The 15,156-nt window shown below is 38.7% G+C and overlaps 1 protein-coding gene across 11 annotated transcripts in view; it reads left to right on the forward strand.

Annotated features, from left to right (window-relative positions):
- ggps1 (geranylgeranyl diphosphate synthase 1) overlaps positions 1-10,547 on the forward strand; it is a 46,804-nt gene extending 36,257 nt beyond the window's left edge. For 10 of the 11 annotated variants that reach the window (XM_072559404.1, XM_072559460.1, XM_072559425.1 and 7 more), the window contains 2 exons: positions 971-1,041; positions 8,874-10,547. In XM_072559404.1, the coding sequence (XP_072415505.1) occupies positions 971-1,041; positions 8,874-9,626 (824 nt within the window). In that variant the 3' untranslated portion in view covers positions 9,627-10,547. The remainder of the gene's footprint in view (positions 1-970; positions 1,042-8,873) is intronic. The other variant, XM_072559486.1, reaches the window with a different exon arrangement.
- Positions 10,548-15,156: the final 4,609 nt, after the last annotated feature.

Raw genomic sequence — 15,156 nt, forward strand, 5'->3', positions numbered from 1 at the left:
TGCATATCATTCTGAGTAGGATGTCTTAGATGTAGCTTCATAGTCACTGGGTTAAATCCTGAATGTAGTACCTGTAACAGCTCTGTGAGCATTCAAAAAGATACCTCACCACAGCGCATTGGGGATTGGCAATAAATATTGGCATTACCAATTATGCCTACATAACAAGGATGGTTTTTTGTCGCTTTCCATTTTGGTTAATCAAATGCTGCTGAAATGTACATGCTTCCAACAAATTGAAATTTTGACTTGCTCAGTGTGGTTTTGAGTTAATAACTTCTGAAATGAGATCTGAAGGATTGCATTGACTAATAGTTGCAACAAGTGTCATAGTCATACAGCATAGAAACAGATCCTGCAGTCCAACTAGTCCACACCAACCAATTTTCTCAAAATAAATTAGTTCCATCTGCCTGCATTTGGCCCATATCCTTCCAAACTTTTCTTATTCATGTACTTATCTAAATGTCTTTTAGACATTCTAACTGTACCTGTATCCATTTCTGCCTGTGGCAGTTCATTCCTCAAATGAACTACTTTTTAAAAAGAAACTATTGCTGTTCATGTACTAATTGAAACTTATTTTTTCTTCTAACCTTAATGTTCCCTAATTTTGAACTCCCCCATCCTAGGGAAAAGACCTTCGTCATTCGCCTCATCAATGCTCCTCAAGGTTACCCCTCAACCTCATACATTCCAGTGAAAAAATTCTGTCTCTTTTTGTAACTCAAGCCCTCACTACTTGATAAAGTTTCAGGAAGGTTTTGCTGGGTTGAGCATTATTCCTGGTGCCAAGGTCAATGGTGTTATCAATTCGGTTTCATTCCTTGGAGATTTTTTCCGGGTTTGATGCATGTCTTTGCCAATTCAAGAGTCAACCACATTTGCTCTGGAGTCGTGTTGGCCAATAGATATTGTTCTGTAAAGGGCATTATTAAACAAAATCAATTTTGAAATCTTTTTAAATCAGGCAAACAATTCAGAACCAAACTTTCAGAAGCCTTTAACCACTGGTTGAATGTCCCAGAAGAGAAATTTAAGGTAAGAGTTCCTTGCATCATAAAGATGTTGAGTTTCATTTTGTGAAATGTATTATTTCTAATAGCTATGAATTGTAGATTACAAGTTAAAATGTAAAAATTGGTTTATACATTGTGTGTTTTAACCTCAACAAAGTATTACAATGATTTTGTCATTCGCATAGTCACAATTTCTGTTGATGGTAGTTTGGTAGCTATATGAAGTTGTGCAGAATACAAAAGGAAACTATTTGGTTCATTGTACCATTGCCAGTACTCTTGAAAGAGCTGTCCAATTAGTGCTGCTTTACTGTTACATTCAGTTTATTGAAGTCTCAGAAAATTGGAAAAACTCAGGTCTGCAATCTCTGGTTTTTTAATCAACTAATTTTAAATTTAAGTCCATTTTCGGCTTGCTAACGGTTTCTCCTTATCAATTGTATCAAAACCCTGACTTTTGAACATCACTTAACATTTTCGGGACATCCTAAGTTTTCTGGTCTCTCCACATGGTCGAGTCCTTTTACTAGTAACATTTTAGCAAATCGCCTGTGCACCTTTTTTAGATTAGATTATTCAGTGTGGAAACAGGCCCTTCAGCCCAACAAGTCCACACCAACCCCCCAAGAGCAACCCACCTCCCTACATTTACCCCCTCCACTAACACTGCGGGCAATTTAGCATGGCCAATTCACCTAACCACACTTTTGGACTGTGTGAGGAAAACCGTAGTACCCGGAGGAAACCCATGCAGGCACGGAAAGAATGTGCAGACTCCACACATCTTGAAGTATGGTGCATAGACTCCCAAATATTAGAATGCTTTCCAAGATGCATCACTATTTGGATGTGTCACAGCTTGGTATGGCAGCTGCTCTGCCCAGGACTGTAAGAAACTACAGAGTTATGAACACAGGCGGTTCATCACGCAAGCCAACCTTGTATCTGTTGACTCCATCTGTACTACTTGCTACCTTGGAAAGGCAGCCAACATAATGGAAGGCTTTCATTCGTTCTAATCTTTTCCAACACCCTCTTCTTTGGGCAGAAGATTTAAGAAAAGCTTCAACTCACATACCAGCAGATTCAAGGGCCACTTCTTCCCTGCTTGCTTCAACTTCTGAATGGACCTCTCAAATTTTAAGTTTAACTTTGTCTTTTTGCACCTTCGCTGCAGCTGTAACATTATATTTCCTGCTCTGTTCTATTATCCCAATGAACTCTTTATGGTGTGATCTGTCTATACTGCATACAGTGAAATTTTTCACTGTACCTAGATACATGTGACAATAATAAATCCAATCTGAATTTGACGAGTCCACTGGGGGTCTAAGGCCTGGTTTAAACAGTTTTGCATAACTTTGCTGTACACTAACTTGGCGTTCTAACTCCAGCTCTGAAGTAGGCATAATTGGAGAGGATACAAGAAATTTACTGTGTATAACTGAGACCCTCTACCAATACACTTAAATATAATGCAAAGCTTAAAAGGAAAGATTGCTTTTGTTGGCTTCATGATGCATGTTTTGGATGTAGGTTTGATCAGAGCTGGGTGGTTTGCTGGAATGAGCAAACCTATATCCAGAACCTCAACCTGAGCTCTAAATCTTCTCAAAACTCGCTACCATGATACGCATTCGTTTAAAAAATGGTGCACTCTGAGCAGTGAGTATTTTTTTATTTTAGTGTGGGACCAGAATATGTGCTTATTTAGCATTGACTTGCATTTGAGTTTGAGCATTGAACAAAAATTGTCTGAGCACTTGACAGACAACAAGAATAAGAGCAGATTATACTGGTCTCTAAATTATTGATATGCATTGCAGCCAGTCTCTTTTTCTAATGTTTGATTAAACATGTTTAGTTGCTGATATTTCAATCCAAGTTCTCATCAGTATTAATGAGGCCACCACAGTTAGTTAGTTCTTGAACTTGTTCAACTTTACACCCTTCCTGTCTCAATATTCAACATAGTAAAGCGCATCTTGAAGGATAGGCAGGAAGGTTTTTGATGGAGTTCAAAGGTTGGCATAGTCAAAGGCCTTAGTCCTCAGTGATAGAGTGAATATTGGTAGTGTGTTCACGAAAAGAGTGCAAGCATCTGCGGGTTGGGGCTAGATAAGATTACAGTAATGCTGGGGACCGAGGCGATTGAGTTTTGAATGCAAGGCAAAACCTGATGCTTAACTTTGGAATATTTTCCGAAAGGGCTACCACAGTGCTGCTTCTCTCTAGCTATGTCGACTATTCATTAGTGGCTGATAAGTGATCCATGACATCTGTTGATGGCCTTTGTTAGGTGTGTGATTGATATGAAATGATAGATATAAGGAAGGCTAATTGTTAAGTTTATCTTTTTGAAGCTATTTTACTTGCAAGCTAGTATTTTCCTGAATGACTGCACTGTAGGGATTCTCTAACTTGGCTTTACCAAAATGGCTGGCCACTGGTCAGGCCCTAACTGTTCCTGGAAAAGACATTACCCAATTAAGAAACCAAGTCCTGTAAATAGAGAGGCAAGACATATCACCAGGGTGGCTCAGTGGTTAGCACTGCTGCCTCACAGCACCAGGGTCCCAGGTTCAATTCCAGCCTCGGGTGACTCTGCGAAACTCCACAGACCTTTTCCCCGTGTCTGCGTGGGCTTCCTCTGGGTGCTCCAGTTTCCTCCCCACAGTTCAAAGATGTGCAGGGCAGGTGAATTGGCCATGCTAAATTGCTCAGTGTTAGGTGCATTTGTCAGAGGGAAATGGGTCCGGGTGGGTTACTCAGAGGGTCAGTGTGGACTTGTTGGGCTGAAGGGACTGTTTTCACACTGTAGGTAATTAATCAGTGCTTCACCAGAGACTCTTACTGATGTTACCTAGTATGGTGACAAAATGTCTGAAAACAAGTCTTCTGGCTCAGCGAGCTAACTTAGACTTATTTATTTAGAATGTCCATCTGTCCATCACAAGTTGGCCCGAAGGGTATGTTTCTGTACTGCACATCTGACTGAGTCTTTGAAAGAACTTTGCTTTCTCCATTATCTTTGTATGAAATGCAGTTTTGATGACTACACTTCCAAGCACAACATGAGGATCTAAGCACCAATCCTGATAGCATGCTACTTAGTGCATTTTGCCTGAAAAAATAGCCATTTGTGCCACTCATCTGGTAGAGAGCAGTGTCAAATACAATAGTTTGCCCTTGCAAATACCTAGAATCTTACGGTCATAGTTTTCTCAGATTTGAATCCTGTTTAAAATAAGCTTGAATGAGGACTATTTAAACTAGTCTTTACAATATTTTTACAGGCAATCCTATTAAAATGTGCACCTACTGAGCTTTGTTTTAGTCCACTTGATATTTCGTATACAAAAAGATGGTTTAAAACTCCTTTGCCTTTCATTTATGCTTACATTGAATTACTTGTTTCTATTTGATGAATCAGCTGCATTCTCAGTCATGGTCTGGCACAATTTCTGGAATCTTAAACTTGTTCCACCAAATTGTGATGCTCAGGAATTGGAAGGTGGGAACACATCTAAAATTTGTCTTGCAACCAATGTCTATTTCATGGAAACAGTTCTAAGCTTTCTGATTAGATATTGGCTAAGCTGTCTCTGCTGAATTCACATACATGATATTCTTGCCTACGACAAAACTGTCCATCTTGATTTTTCAGTTGGCCCAACTTTGAGGTAGTGTACCAGACTTTCAGTGCCCTTCATGTGAAGAAGTGCTTTGTGACATCGCTCTTAAATGGCCTTGCTCTAACTTTGAGGTTATGCTCCTTTCATCCCCTTTATCCTTCCAGGGAGCATTTAGTTCTGGTATTATTCTGCTGCCCCTTCTCAAATGTGAATGCAACGCATTCAGTCTACTTATCTGACCTAACATTGGGACACAGACTTTAACCTCACACCTTCAGTGCATTCTGAGCTGAGATGGCACCTATTGTTTAAAAGCTATCTTAAGAATGTATCTTTAAGAAAGTTTTGGGATTGACATATGAAGGAACTGAAACATGATCTTTCTAAAAGATGAAAGACTTAAGTTAAATTTGTTTAATATTACATTTCATGACATTGCAATCCTGTAGCTATAAAAGTCTGTTATGATTTGCTCCACAACCACCTGATGAAGCAGTGCTTTTGAAAGCTAGTGCCTCCAAATAAACCTGTTGAACTCACCTGGTGTTGTGATTGACTTTGTCCACCACAGTCCAACACTGGCACCTCCATATCACTGCTGTATCAAGGATTCCAAATGGTCCTCCAACGCAAGTCTGTTCTACATTGCAGCAATGTCTGTTTGGTCTTAGGAGTATCTTGGCCAATGACTTTTGAAACACTGATTCCAGCAGATCCTGTAGATAGACAAGTACATTTAGGATTAGTGGTGCTGGAAGAGTGCAGCAGTTCAGGCAGCATCCAACGAACAGCGAAATCGACGTTTCGGGCAAAAGCCCTTCATCAGGGGCTTTTGCCCGAAACGTCGATTTCGCTGCTCGTTGGATGCTGCCTGAACTGCTGTGCTCTTCCAGCACCACGAATCCAGTATTTGGTTTTCAGCATCTGCAGTCATTGTTTTTACCTAAGTACATTTAGGTGCTGTTACAGTTGTAATGGGGTCAGCATTTGCATTCCTCTGTAGTTTGGTTTATCCTATCATGTCTGTTTGTTGCTATGTTGCCCCTTTTTGAACAAAAACAGTTTCGTGGTGTATTGACACTGCACTTCCTTTTGTAACTTGGGTATTGAAATGTGGGTTTTTCGATTTGTGTCCTTCACAAAATTTTGAAGGAATCTTTGTTTTGACTGGTCATATGGGTAAAGTCTTAGTACCATGAAGTACCTACCATTTTGGAATATTTCTAATTTTGTTTTGAACAGCATTTGACTCACTTTAGATATCCCACAGCTCTGATTTACAGAGGACACTGTCAACTACCCTATGAAACGTCTTCCCGTTGTGGAAGGGAGTTATATTTAGCAACAGAAACCAGGAAGGAAAACCAAATTTTGACACCATGCTGGACTGACAAATCTAAATGTGAGAAATTCCCATGAGCCCTAGTTTGAAATCCTACACAAAGGAGCCAGGTATAACTGTAGCAAACATGACATGAATTGTCTAAGTGTCTGAAATCCAGATATCCTGATTATCTTGTTTTCCTATCTAAAATTGGCTGTCCGGTTTCTTTTTATTAAAATTTGCCTGGTTTCTTTATTTGAGACCTAGACTAGATTCATACAAGGTGCAGTGGTCATGTCCCTGCCTTTGAGTCAAGAAACCCATGTTCAACTTCCACTTGCTCCAGAGGTGCAGAGAAACCTCTCTGTACAGGGTTGATTAGAAAAATCCAATTTTGTATCTGAGACTAGGTTGAATATAGTGAAGAATGTTAAGTTTAATCCAACTCTTAACTGGTGCACATGGATGGCTACATGTCGCCTTGGTAGGGGCTGGAAAACATCTCCTCTAATTGATGTCTGAATGTCTTTTTTTTTGTCAGTGAAGCTGATTGAAAATCTAGCTGCTCTTAATCCTGGTGTGTGTTGTGCTACATTAATGTTACGATATTTTAATAATAATAATGGCAAGGCCAGTACACTTAGTAACAATGACTTTGCAGCTGTTTGGACAGCAACTGCACTTGGTTTAATGTGAGTTTATCTCGTTTTTCCCTATGTTAGTGCTGAATTGATTTGTTTCAGTCCATAACCAATCAAGGGTTATTGGGGAGGGTAGGTAAAGTGGAGTTGAGGGTTATCAGATGAGCTATGATCTCACTGAAAGCGGACTTGATGGGCTGAATGACCTGTTTCTGCTCCTACATCTTTATTGTATTCTGCTACTTAAAGTTGAGCATTCTAGTCAACGTTTCAGTTATGTCAGCATAATTGCATCCTCCTCATTGTTCAATTTTTACCATTCATTTCAGTCGTTGAGTACATGTGGTTCTGGAAAGTAAACATTACCTTCTAAACCAAAATGATCATTGAACGTAGGAGCAATAAAAGTTGGCTGGTTAGCCACTTAAGTTCCATCATTCAGTTGGATCATAGCTGATCCATGACCTAATTCAATACAGCAACCTTTGTCCTGATTTTGCTTACACCTTGGGTGAACATAAGTCTACAATTTTTGAATTCAGTTGTCTATTCATTGTTTCAGCAAGTGAATACCAAACTTCATTTTTATATTGAAGTGATTACTAACTTCAGCTCTGAAAGTTTGGGCTGTAGTTTTTTTAGGCACTACCTCTTAGTTTTTGAGTAGGGTACAGAAAGAATGTGTACTTAATACCTCAAACCTGGATCAAACTACACCAAAAACTTCTAACTGGTATAATCCTAGTTTTTTATTTCTCTCCTGTATCTTAACCCTTTTAATGTCCAGAAGTGGATCTGGTAAATCTGTATTCTTTGAGACTGGCATATCTTCCCTCCAGTTTGAGACCCAGAATTATTCATGGCACACCTGGTTTGTTCCAGCCAGAGTTTTTTATACCTGAAGTATGATACCTACCATAGGGATGTAAGAATTTTTTGACAGTTGAATACTTGTGAAATAAATTTTATCCCCCACACCCCCAGCCAACCCTCCTAAATGAGAAGTGACAGCTGCACTACATAGAGAAACTGCACAATGTTTCTGTATAACACAAATTCTGTAAAAAGCAAAATGCTGCCAATGCTTGAAAGCTGAAACATTAAATGCACAAAAAAATCAGTAGATCTTGCAGCACCTCTTGAGAAATTGTTCACAGGTTGAGTCTGCTATAACTTCAAAACAATTTTTGATGGGACAGGTTGAGAATATTGTTACAATTTGATCCTTTTGAAATAAATATTAAATGACTGGTCACATTACACTATTATTGCCTATGAAATGCTTCAGTTTATTTCCATTAATTTCAGTTTTTTATTAAACTTTACAAGTTCTCAACCTTTGAAGCTGACAACTCAGGCTACCTTAACACATCTAGGATCTTGATGGTCAGAGGTATAGAGTGCAAAAACAAGGAAATTATTGTAAACCTTTGCAAGTCCCTGGTTAGGCCTCAGCTCGAGCGTTGTCTTATCCTTGTTACAATGTTTTCGGAAATAAAGCCTTGGGAGGATGCAGAGAATAATTACGCAGGTGGTACCTGAATAGAGGAACTTGAGTTAGTGGGTTCTGAAAAAATGGGACTTTATTTTCTCTTAAATCTCCCAGTCATCAATTCTATTCTAACACCTCAACAGGGGTTTTGATGGAGTAGTTGGGGATAGGTTGTCTCCTAGTTATGCTGGCTGAATATGTGCCCTATGGTTTAATGATCTCCAATAGCAATAAGTAATTAATACAAGTAGAAAGATGTGAACTTCCTTAATGCTGCAAGTTATCATAGGAAAAGGTCAAGCCAAATTTGAAGTACAGTGGGGGAGGACAACAAGAGAATTGGACTAATTGGATAGCTCTTTTGAAGTGCTTGATTATTACTTTAGTTATGCTGTTAACCTTTCACTTCGTTTACCAATAATTAAGTTAGCAATTTTCATTTCCAACGAGTGTTACTAATAAGTTGAAGCTTAATGATATTCAGTAAATCAATGTCATTCACTTCTTAAGAATAAATTACATTACACAGCACCTTTTTATCAGTGAAAATCCCTACATGCTTCAGTGAGGCATAATCAAAAGGAGAGGGTAACAAAGGGTTAGAAAGGATTTAAAGACCAGAATGGGATTTTGTAGAGCTCTGGTAAAGCTTGATGTAGCTAAGCCATATCTGGTGGTGATGGTGTTTCCTACAGAGCTAAGATTGGTCAGTTGTCTTTTAAGTATGTCCTTTTTTTTTACATATTTCTGTTTTTGCTCTAGGTCATCATAGAAGTAACAGAAATGTTGCACAGTGCTAGTTTGCTGATCGATGATATTGAAGATAACTCTAAGCTGCGCCGTGGGTTTCCTGTGGCACACAGTATCTACGGTGTTCCATGCGTCATTAACTCTGCCAACTATGTTTACTTTTTGAGTCTGCAGAAGGTAATGACCCTTGATCACCCAGAAGCCATTAAAATTTTCACACACCAGCTACTTGAACTGCATCGAGGTCAAGGCTTGGACATTAATTGGAGAGATACATACACATGTCCCACATTGGAAGGTTATAAGGCCATGGTGCTACAGAAAACTGGCGGACTCTTTGGACTGGCTGTTGGCCTCATGCAACTATTCTCTGAAAACAAATCTGACTTCAAGCCTCTTCTTAACACACTGGGGCTTTTATTCCAAATACGTGACGATTACGCAAACTTAGCATCTAATGAATATAGTGCAAATAAGGGGTTTTGTGACGATTTAACAGAGGGAAAATTTTCATTCCCTGTTATTCATGCCATCTGGTCACATCCAGAAAGTACACAAGTGCAGAATATTTTGCGACAGCGAACTGAGAATATGGATGTCAAGAAATACTGTGTGAGTTATCTTGAAAAGGTGGGTTCTTTAGCTTACACCAGAGAAACGCTCAAAACATTGGAATCGGAAGCTTACAAAAGTATTGACAACTTAGGGGGTAACCCACAGTTAGCAGCTTTAATTGATCAACTTAGTCAAATGTATCAGACATAAAAATGGTTTCCTTTGCTTTTTTTTTTGAGACCCATTCCTCTCTTGTACTCCTTACGTACATGCACCTTGTCATGAGTGCTTTTACTTGATTTCTTTGTCACTTCTCATCTGTTCAGTTCACTGATTTGAGTTCTTGTTCTCTCCTGTGATTCTTCTTCTATGACCTGATACATTGTGTTCTCTCTCTCATCCTTAGCCCTGCAGTATATATCATTAGTTTAAAATACAAAAATTGATAAACTGGAAGTACTAAATGTTGAGATCCAGTTGAAAATGTTGGCTCTCCACCTTTTTTAAAAAATGATTAACTCCAGATGAGCAAATTTTTAGATGGTGTGATGGTAATTTAACACCCTGGTGTTTCATCAAGAATATAACAAAAGAGCACAAATACAATGGTCCAGTCTCGTGATTGCATTTTCCAAGCATCATAATTTACACCCTCCCTTACCTTGCCTCCCATTTTGTTACCGGCCAGCTCATAGAGTTCTTGTTGCATGAGAATTTCACTGATCTGAGGATGCCTATAAAGACTTATTACTCTTAATGCTTATCTTAAGAATGGTGATGGGAGATATCAAGACACTGGCTGAGGTCACTTGCAGACAGGGCCTTGAGGCCTATGATGAAGGGGATAATCTGAAGTAATAGCACTGTATCGTAAGCATTGGAGAGCAGTATGTCATACACTTCTCTACTGCACTGGTTGAGACTACAGCAGTTTTGGTAGAGCTGAATAACTTAATGCTTGTTATTAGATAACTAGTATGTAGTTATAACTTGGCCTTTAATATCAAAACAATGGTGCTGTCTGTACGCAAACTGATCTCGTCCCATTATATTCAGAAAGATTAAAAGTGGTGCATGTGAACTTTTTACACTTGTGGTTTATTTTGAAAATAAATTTTAAGTCCTATTTGACTTGCTGAGTGTTTTATTGTTTCCTTTTCTGATGGATTTTCAATCCAGTTACTTATTCAGAATTATTTCTAGTCGGTGCATTTTGAACAAATAAGCAGTCAATCCCCATCTCTGGTCTGCTTCATATTTGATATTTGGCCTTTTGTAAGGAATAATGCAGTTCCCTTCTGTTGCTCTGGTCAAGCAATGCTCTATAATCTGCTTTTTCTTTTAGGGCATATTGAGTTACAAACTCATGCCACTACTTTGTTGTGCTGTGGTATCTGTCCACATACTTTTTGAATTATGAAGAGAGGAGTTTCTGTCCTCAGGAATTTCATGTCATATTTGTGCACCTCTTTGTCTTGAAAATTATTACTTGAAGCATAAGTGTTTCTATGCTGTAGACTCTTTGCCAGCCACCTGCCTTAATATCTCTACACTGTGGATCCTACCCAACAATATGAATATTGCCATTTTGAAGCAATTTTCAGCCATGTGGTTCATGCTCAATAGGCAGTGGACTGCAATTTAAGATTGGTCTCCTTCGTCCAAGATGGAAAGAAGCTTTAATTTAAAAAATTAAATTTGACTGCAATCAAGATCGCAGAGTTGGGATCAAAACTACAGCTGTTCCTTCAGGAATGTCAAATTTCACGTGTAATCATCCACCAGTGTTGTGGAGTTGAGAGCGGACAGTGCTTAGATGTCCGAGATATTAAGGGTTAATGTGCTGACCAATACAATTTCAGAGCCACTTTGAAATTTAGCATCACTGGTGTATTTAACAAAACCCATGTAGGTTACTGATTGTGCCACTCTTGGATGTTAATGCTGATAAATTAAGTTCAAATGATGTTGAACGGATGATGTATACATACATGCATGGATGTTGTAGCCTTTTCTCATAACCAACTTTTCCCACAATACAACCTCTTGGTACAGCAAACACACAGCTTATTTTCTTTGTTTAGTGACTTTCTGTGCTGCCATATGAATGATTAGTATAGCACCCAAAAAGGATATCAAATTGTGTTCTAAAAGTTTTGTCCAGTCCTTCCATTATTGATACTATATTTTGAGTCCGATTAGTATTTTTAGATGCTAGTTGATTTGTTTCTAGGTTCTCAATTTTATATAGAGCTGAGTCACCATTTTGGAATTGGAAGGCAGTCATTGTCCTTGTAAGAATGAAAGGATGCCTAAGTTCAGGAATCGTGTATGCTTAACAAGTTTTGCAGCCTTTCTTGGTACGATTTAAACTGTATAACTGGTTTGGCTGATGTTTAGGCTACCATAAGAAATTATTTGAGCCATGTTTCTGCTGACCTTGACAGTAGACCATGCTGAGATTGCAAAGCCAATCTGAAAATCTTGGTATCATTAATTCAGTCGCTGTGATTTGACTCCAGGTTTCTGTATTGCGCAGCTGATTTTCTCCGGGGGGGGGGGGGGGGCGGGAACAATGGGTAATCATGCAACAAATGTTTTGTTGAAATTTACTTCTCAACCTAACTCATCCAGTGGTTGATAATTGAGTATTTTGATTAGACTAGATTAGATTACTTAGTGTGGAAACAGCCCCTTCAGCCCAACGAGTCCACACCGATCCGCTGAAGCGCAACCCACCCAGACCCATGCCCCTACACCTAACACTCGGCAATTTAGTCTGGCGAATTCACCTAACCTGCAAAGTTTTGGACTGTGGGAGGAAACTCACACAGACACAAGAATGTACAAACTCTACACAGCTGCCTGAGGTGGGAATTGAACCCGGGTCTCTGGTGCTGTGAGGCAGCAGTGCTAACCATTGTGCCACCGTGCCGATTCGTCAGAGGAAGATGCATCTCCTATTACCATGTGGAAAGATACACAGCCCAGAAGTGTTAATTGTTTGAATAAGTCCATTTCGGTCTTTGTTCCTCTTGATCCTTCTATCCTTCCTCATTGAACTTGTAATACATCCTTTTCTTTGCATTTACTTACATTTAAAAGGAAGCTATCTTTTATTGATCGCCAACTATTGTGGTAGCTGGTTCCATTTTTCTCTGCACTTTTTATGCATCAGTTTCTGAATTTATTATTTGATTCCTTGGTGACTAATTTTATATTAACAGCATACAGTTTTTCACTTCCACAAATGAAAATACCATCTACTCAATTAAAACTTTCCATGATTCTTCATGGCCTCCAGTAGGTCATTCTTCGTATGCCTCTGTTTGGAGAAGTATGTTTCTAAATTTGTAAACTGTCCCAAGGTGCTTTGTAGGATGGTGGTCAAATATAATTTGACCATCAGCAACTTGGAGACATTAAGATGACTCTTTAATTGGATTTTTTTTTAGAAAAGGTAAGCCCCCAACTTAGAGCTAGGTCTTGCCACATGTTGGAGGAGAAAGTGAGGACTGCAGATGCTGGAGATCAGAGCTGAAAATGTGTTGCTGGAAAAGCGCAGGTCAGGCAGCATCCAAGGAGCAGGAGAATCGACGTTTCAGGCATCAGCCCTTCAGGAATCATTTCTGAAGAAAGGCTGATGCCCGAAACGTCGATTCTCCTGTTCCTTGGATGCTGCCTGACCTGCGCTTTTCCAGCAACACATTTTCAGCTCTTGCCACATGTTGGGTCAATTCCACAAATGGAGAAAAGGTATCTTCACAGGTTATGCTAAATAGAGCAGGATTTTGGGTAATCTGTTCAAGATGTTTTTAAAATCTTGCAAATTTAGTAGGGACCCAATTTATCCAATCAAGGTTTCCAAAACAAGAACTCATTCTGATTAATGACTAACTATTCAGGGTTGATATCAGGTAGAAAAGGCCAAATTATTCATTTTGGAGCTTTAAAAATTGGACATTGATACATTTTGAAAAGTAAGTCAAGGCATCGAAGGATATAGAGAAAAGGCTAATAAATGGAAGTGTAATAATTTTTGGCAGAACACCTTTTCAGGGATTCCTGGTAAGTTCCTGTTTCTGTATTTGCAAGTGGAGGGCATCCTGTAGTGCTTTGTACTAAACTTTTGGCCAATGGCCTCCTTGGAGAACCTGCGACTGACCCCCTCCACTTTTGTTCTGTCCTTTTTTAAGTTTTCATAACCACATTCAGATTGCACTTTCTTGATTATTACTTGTGTGTACTCGTCATTCTGTATCAGCTTTTTCTAAGACTTGAAATCCCACGATCTAATATTGTATATTAACTGCTACACTCGTGGCATGTGCTCATTGTAGATTTGTATGGGATTTAACTAAACTCTAGAAGTCTTGATCTTGACCCAGAGTTTACACCAAGTGCCACTGCTTTTCCAAAAAAATTCTTTGCTCTTTTAAGACATTATGGCTTTATAAGTGTAAACAAATGCTTAGTGTTTGCTGTCTTTCAGTCATGCACTTTACTAATTCTGGGAGTAACTTTAAGATTCCTTATGTTTTGGCATTTTTACAACTATGGAAAGAGAACGTGTAGTTAAGTAAAACGAATTAGTGAATGTATGGATGTTTAATTTTTTTCACTTGGGTAAACTGACTTTTACACTTCAATTTAGAATTTGTCATTGTGGTGGTGTTTGACAGGTAAAGGAGGAAGTTCAGTTTTGTGTATGTGAAATATTCCAAATAACTAATGTAAGTGTTCACTCTTGTACATTTGACACTATAAATAGGACTACTTCATTGAGATGTTATTTATTCACATGCTTTGTATTGGTGTTTGGCCTTTTTATTCCTGATATCCATCCTTGCTTGGCCCTCTGCACACTACTGGGGGTGGGTGTGATTTTAGGTTAGTCCTCTGTGCAGTACTGGGGTTCAAGTCCACTGGGGTGGTGTGATTTGAGACTAAAGTCGTCTGCACAGTATTGGGTTTCAAGTCTACTGGGTCGGTTTTTTTTTCAAGTTCAAATTCTCTGCACTGTGCTTAAGTTTGAGCTCTGTATTTAAGTGGGGTTCAAGCCCCCATGGTGAGTAGTGAGAGAGGGGTTAAAGTCCCCTCGTGATGAAATTTGAGGCTCTGGGAGTCTTTATTCTGGGGGAAGTGTGTGGCTTGGACTGTGATATCATGTGGTCTGCTGCAAGAGCTTTCTCCTTTTTAAGTGTAATTTCAGTGAGCGGATGCAAAAACAACAATAAAAATGAGAAACGCTGAAATTAAGGTTGTACTTATACTTTAGTTGAAAAAGGAAAGTTTCAAGGTAAATTGTGCCATGCTGAGTGTTTGTTTGATATTCAAAAATTTTTTGTTTTTGAAAAACCACCTGGTTTGAAAAATCCTGAATTGTTTTGCCTTGTTTGAATTAGGGTCTTAATGTGTTTTGTGGGCTGTGTAATGGACAGATTTTGTTTTTATATTGAAATTGTACAACATTATGTCCCTTCTAAAAATTATCAAATTTGTAACTTTAAAACAAATTGAGTGCCTTGAGCCCCTTTATTTGTTTGAAATTCTCCAATGTTTTTAAAACATTGGGCATGCTTTAGCCAGAAGAGAGCACTGTATTAATATATCTTGTTTGTAATGCAGAGTGTTCACAAAAAAGTGCATTTTGAGTTTGATGTCTTAAGATTTTAGAGAGTATCAAACTTAAGGCTGAGCTGTTTAAATTCTGTTAATTGACCCCCTGCATATTGCAAAT

This window comes from Chiloscyllium punctatum, chromosome 3, assembly GCF_047496795.1.
Source record: "Chiloscyllium punctatum isolate Juve2018m chromosome 3, sChiPun1.3, whole genome shotgun sequence".
NCBI lineage: Eukaryota > Metazoa > Chordata > Chondrichthyes > Orectolobiformes > Hemiscylliidae > Chiloscyllium > Chiloscyllium punctatum.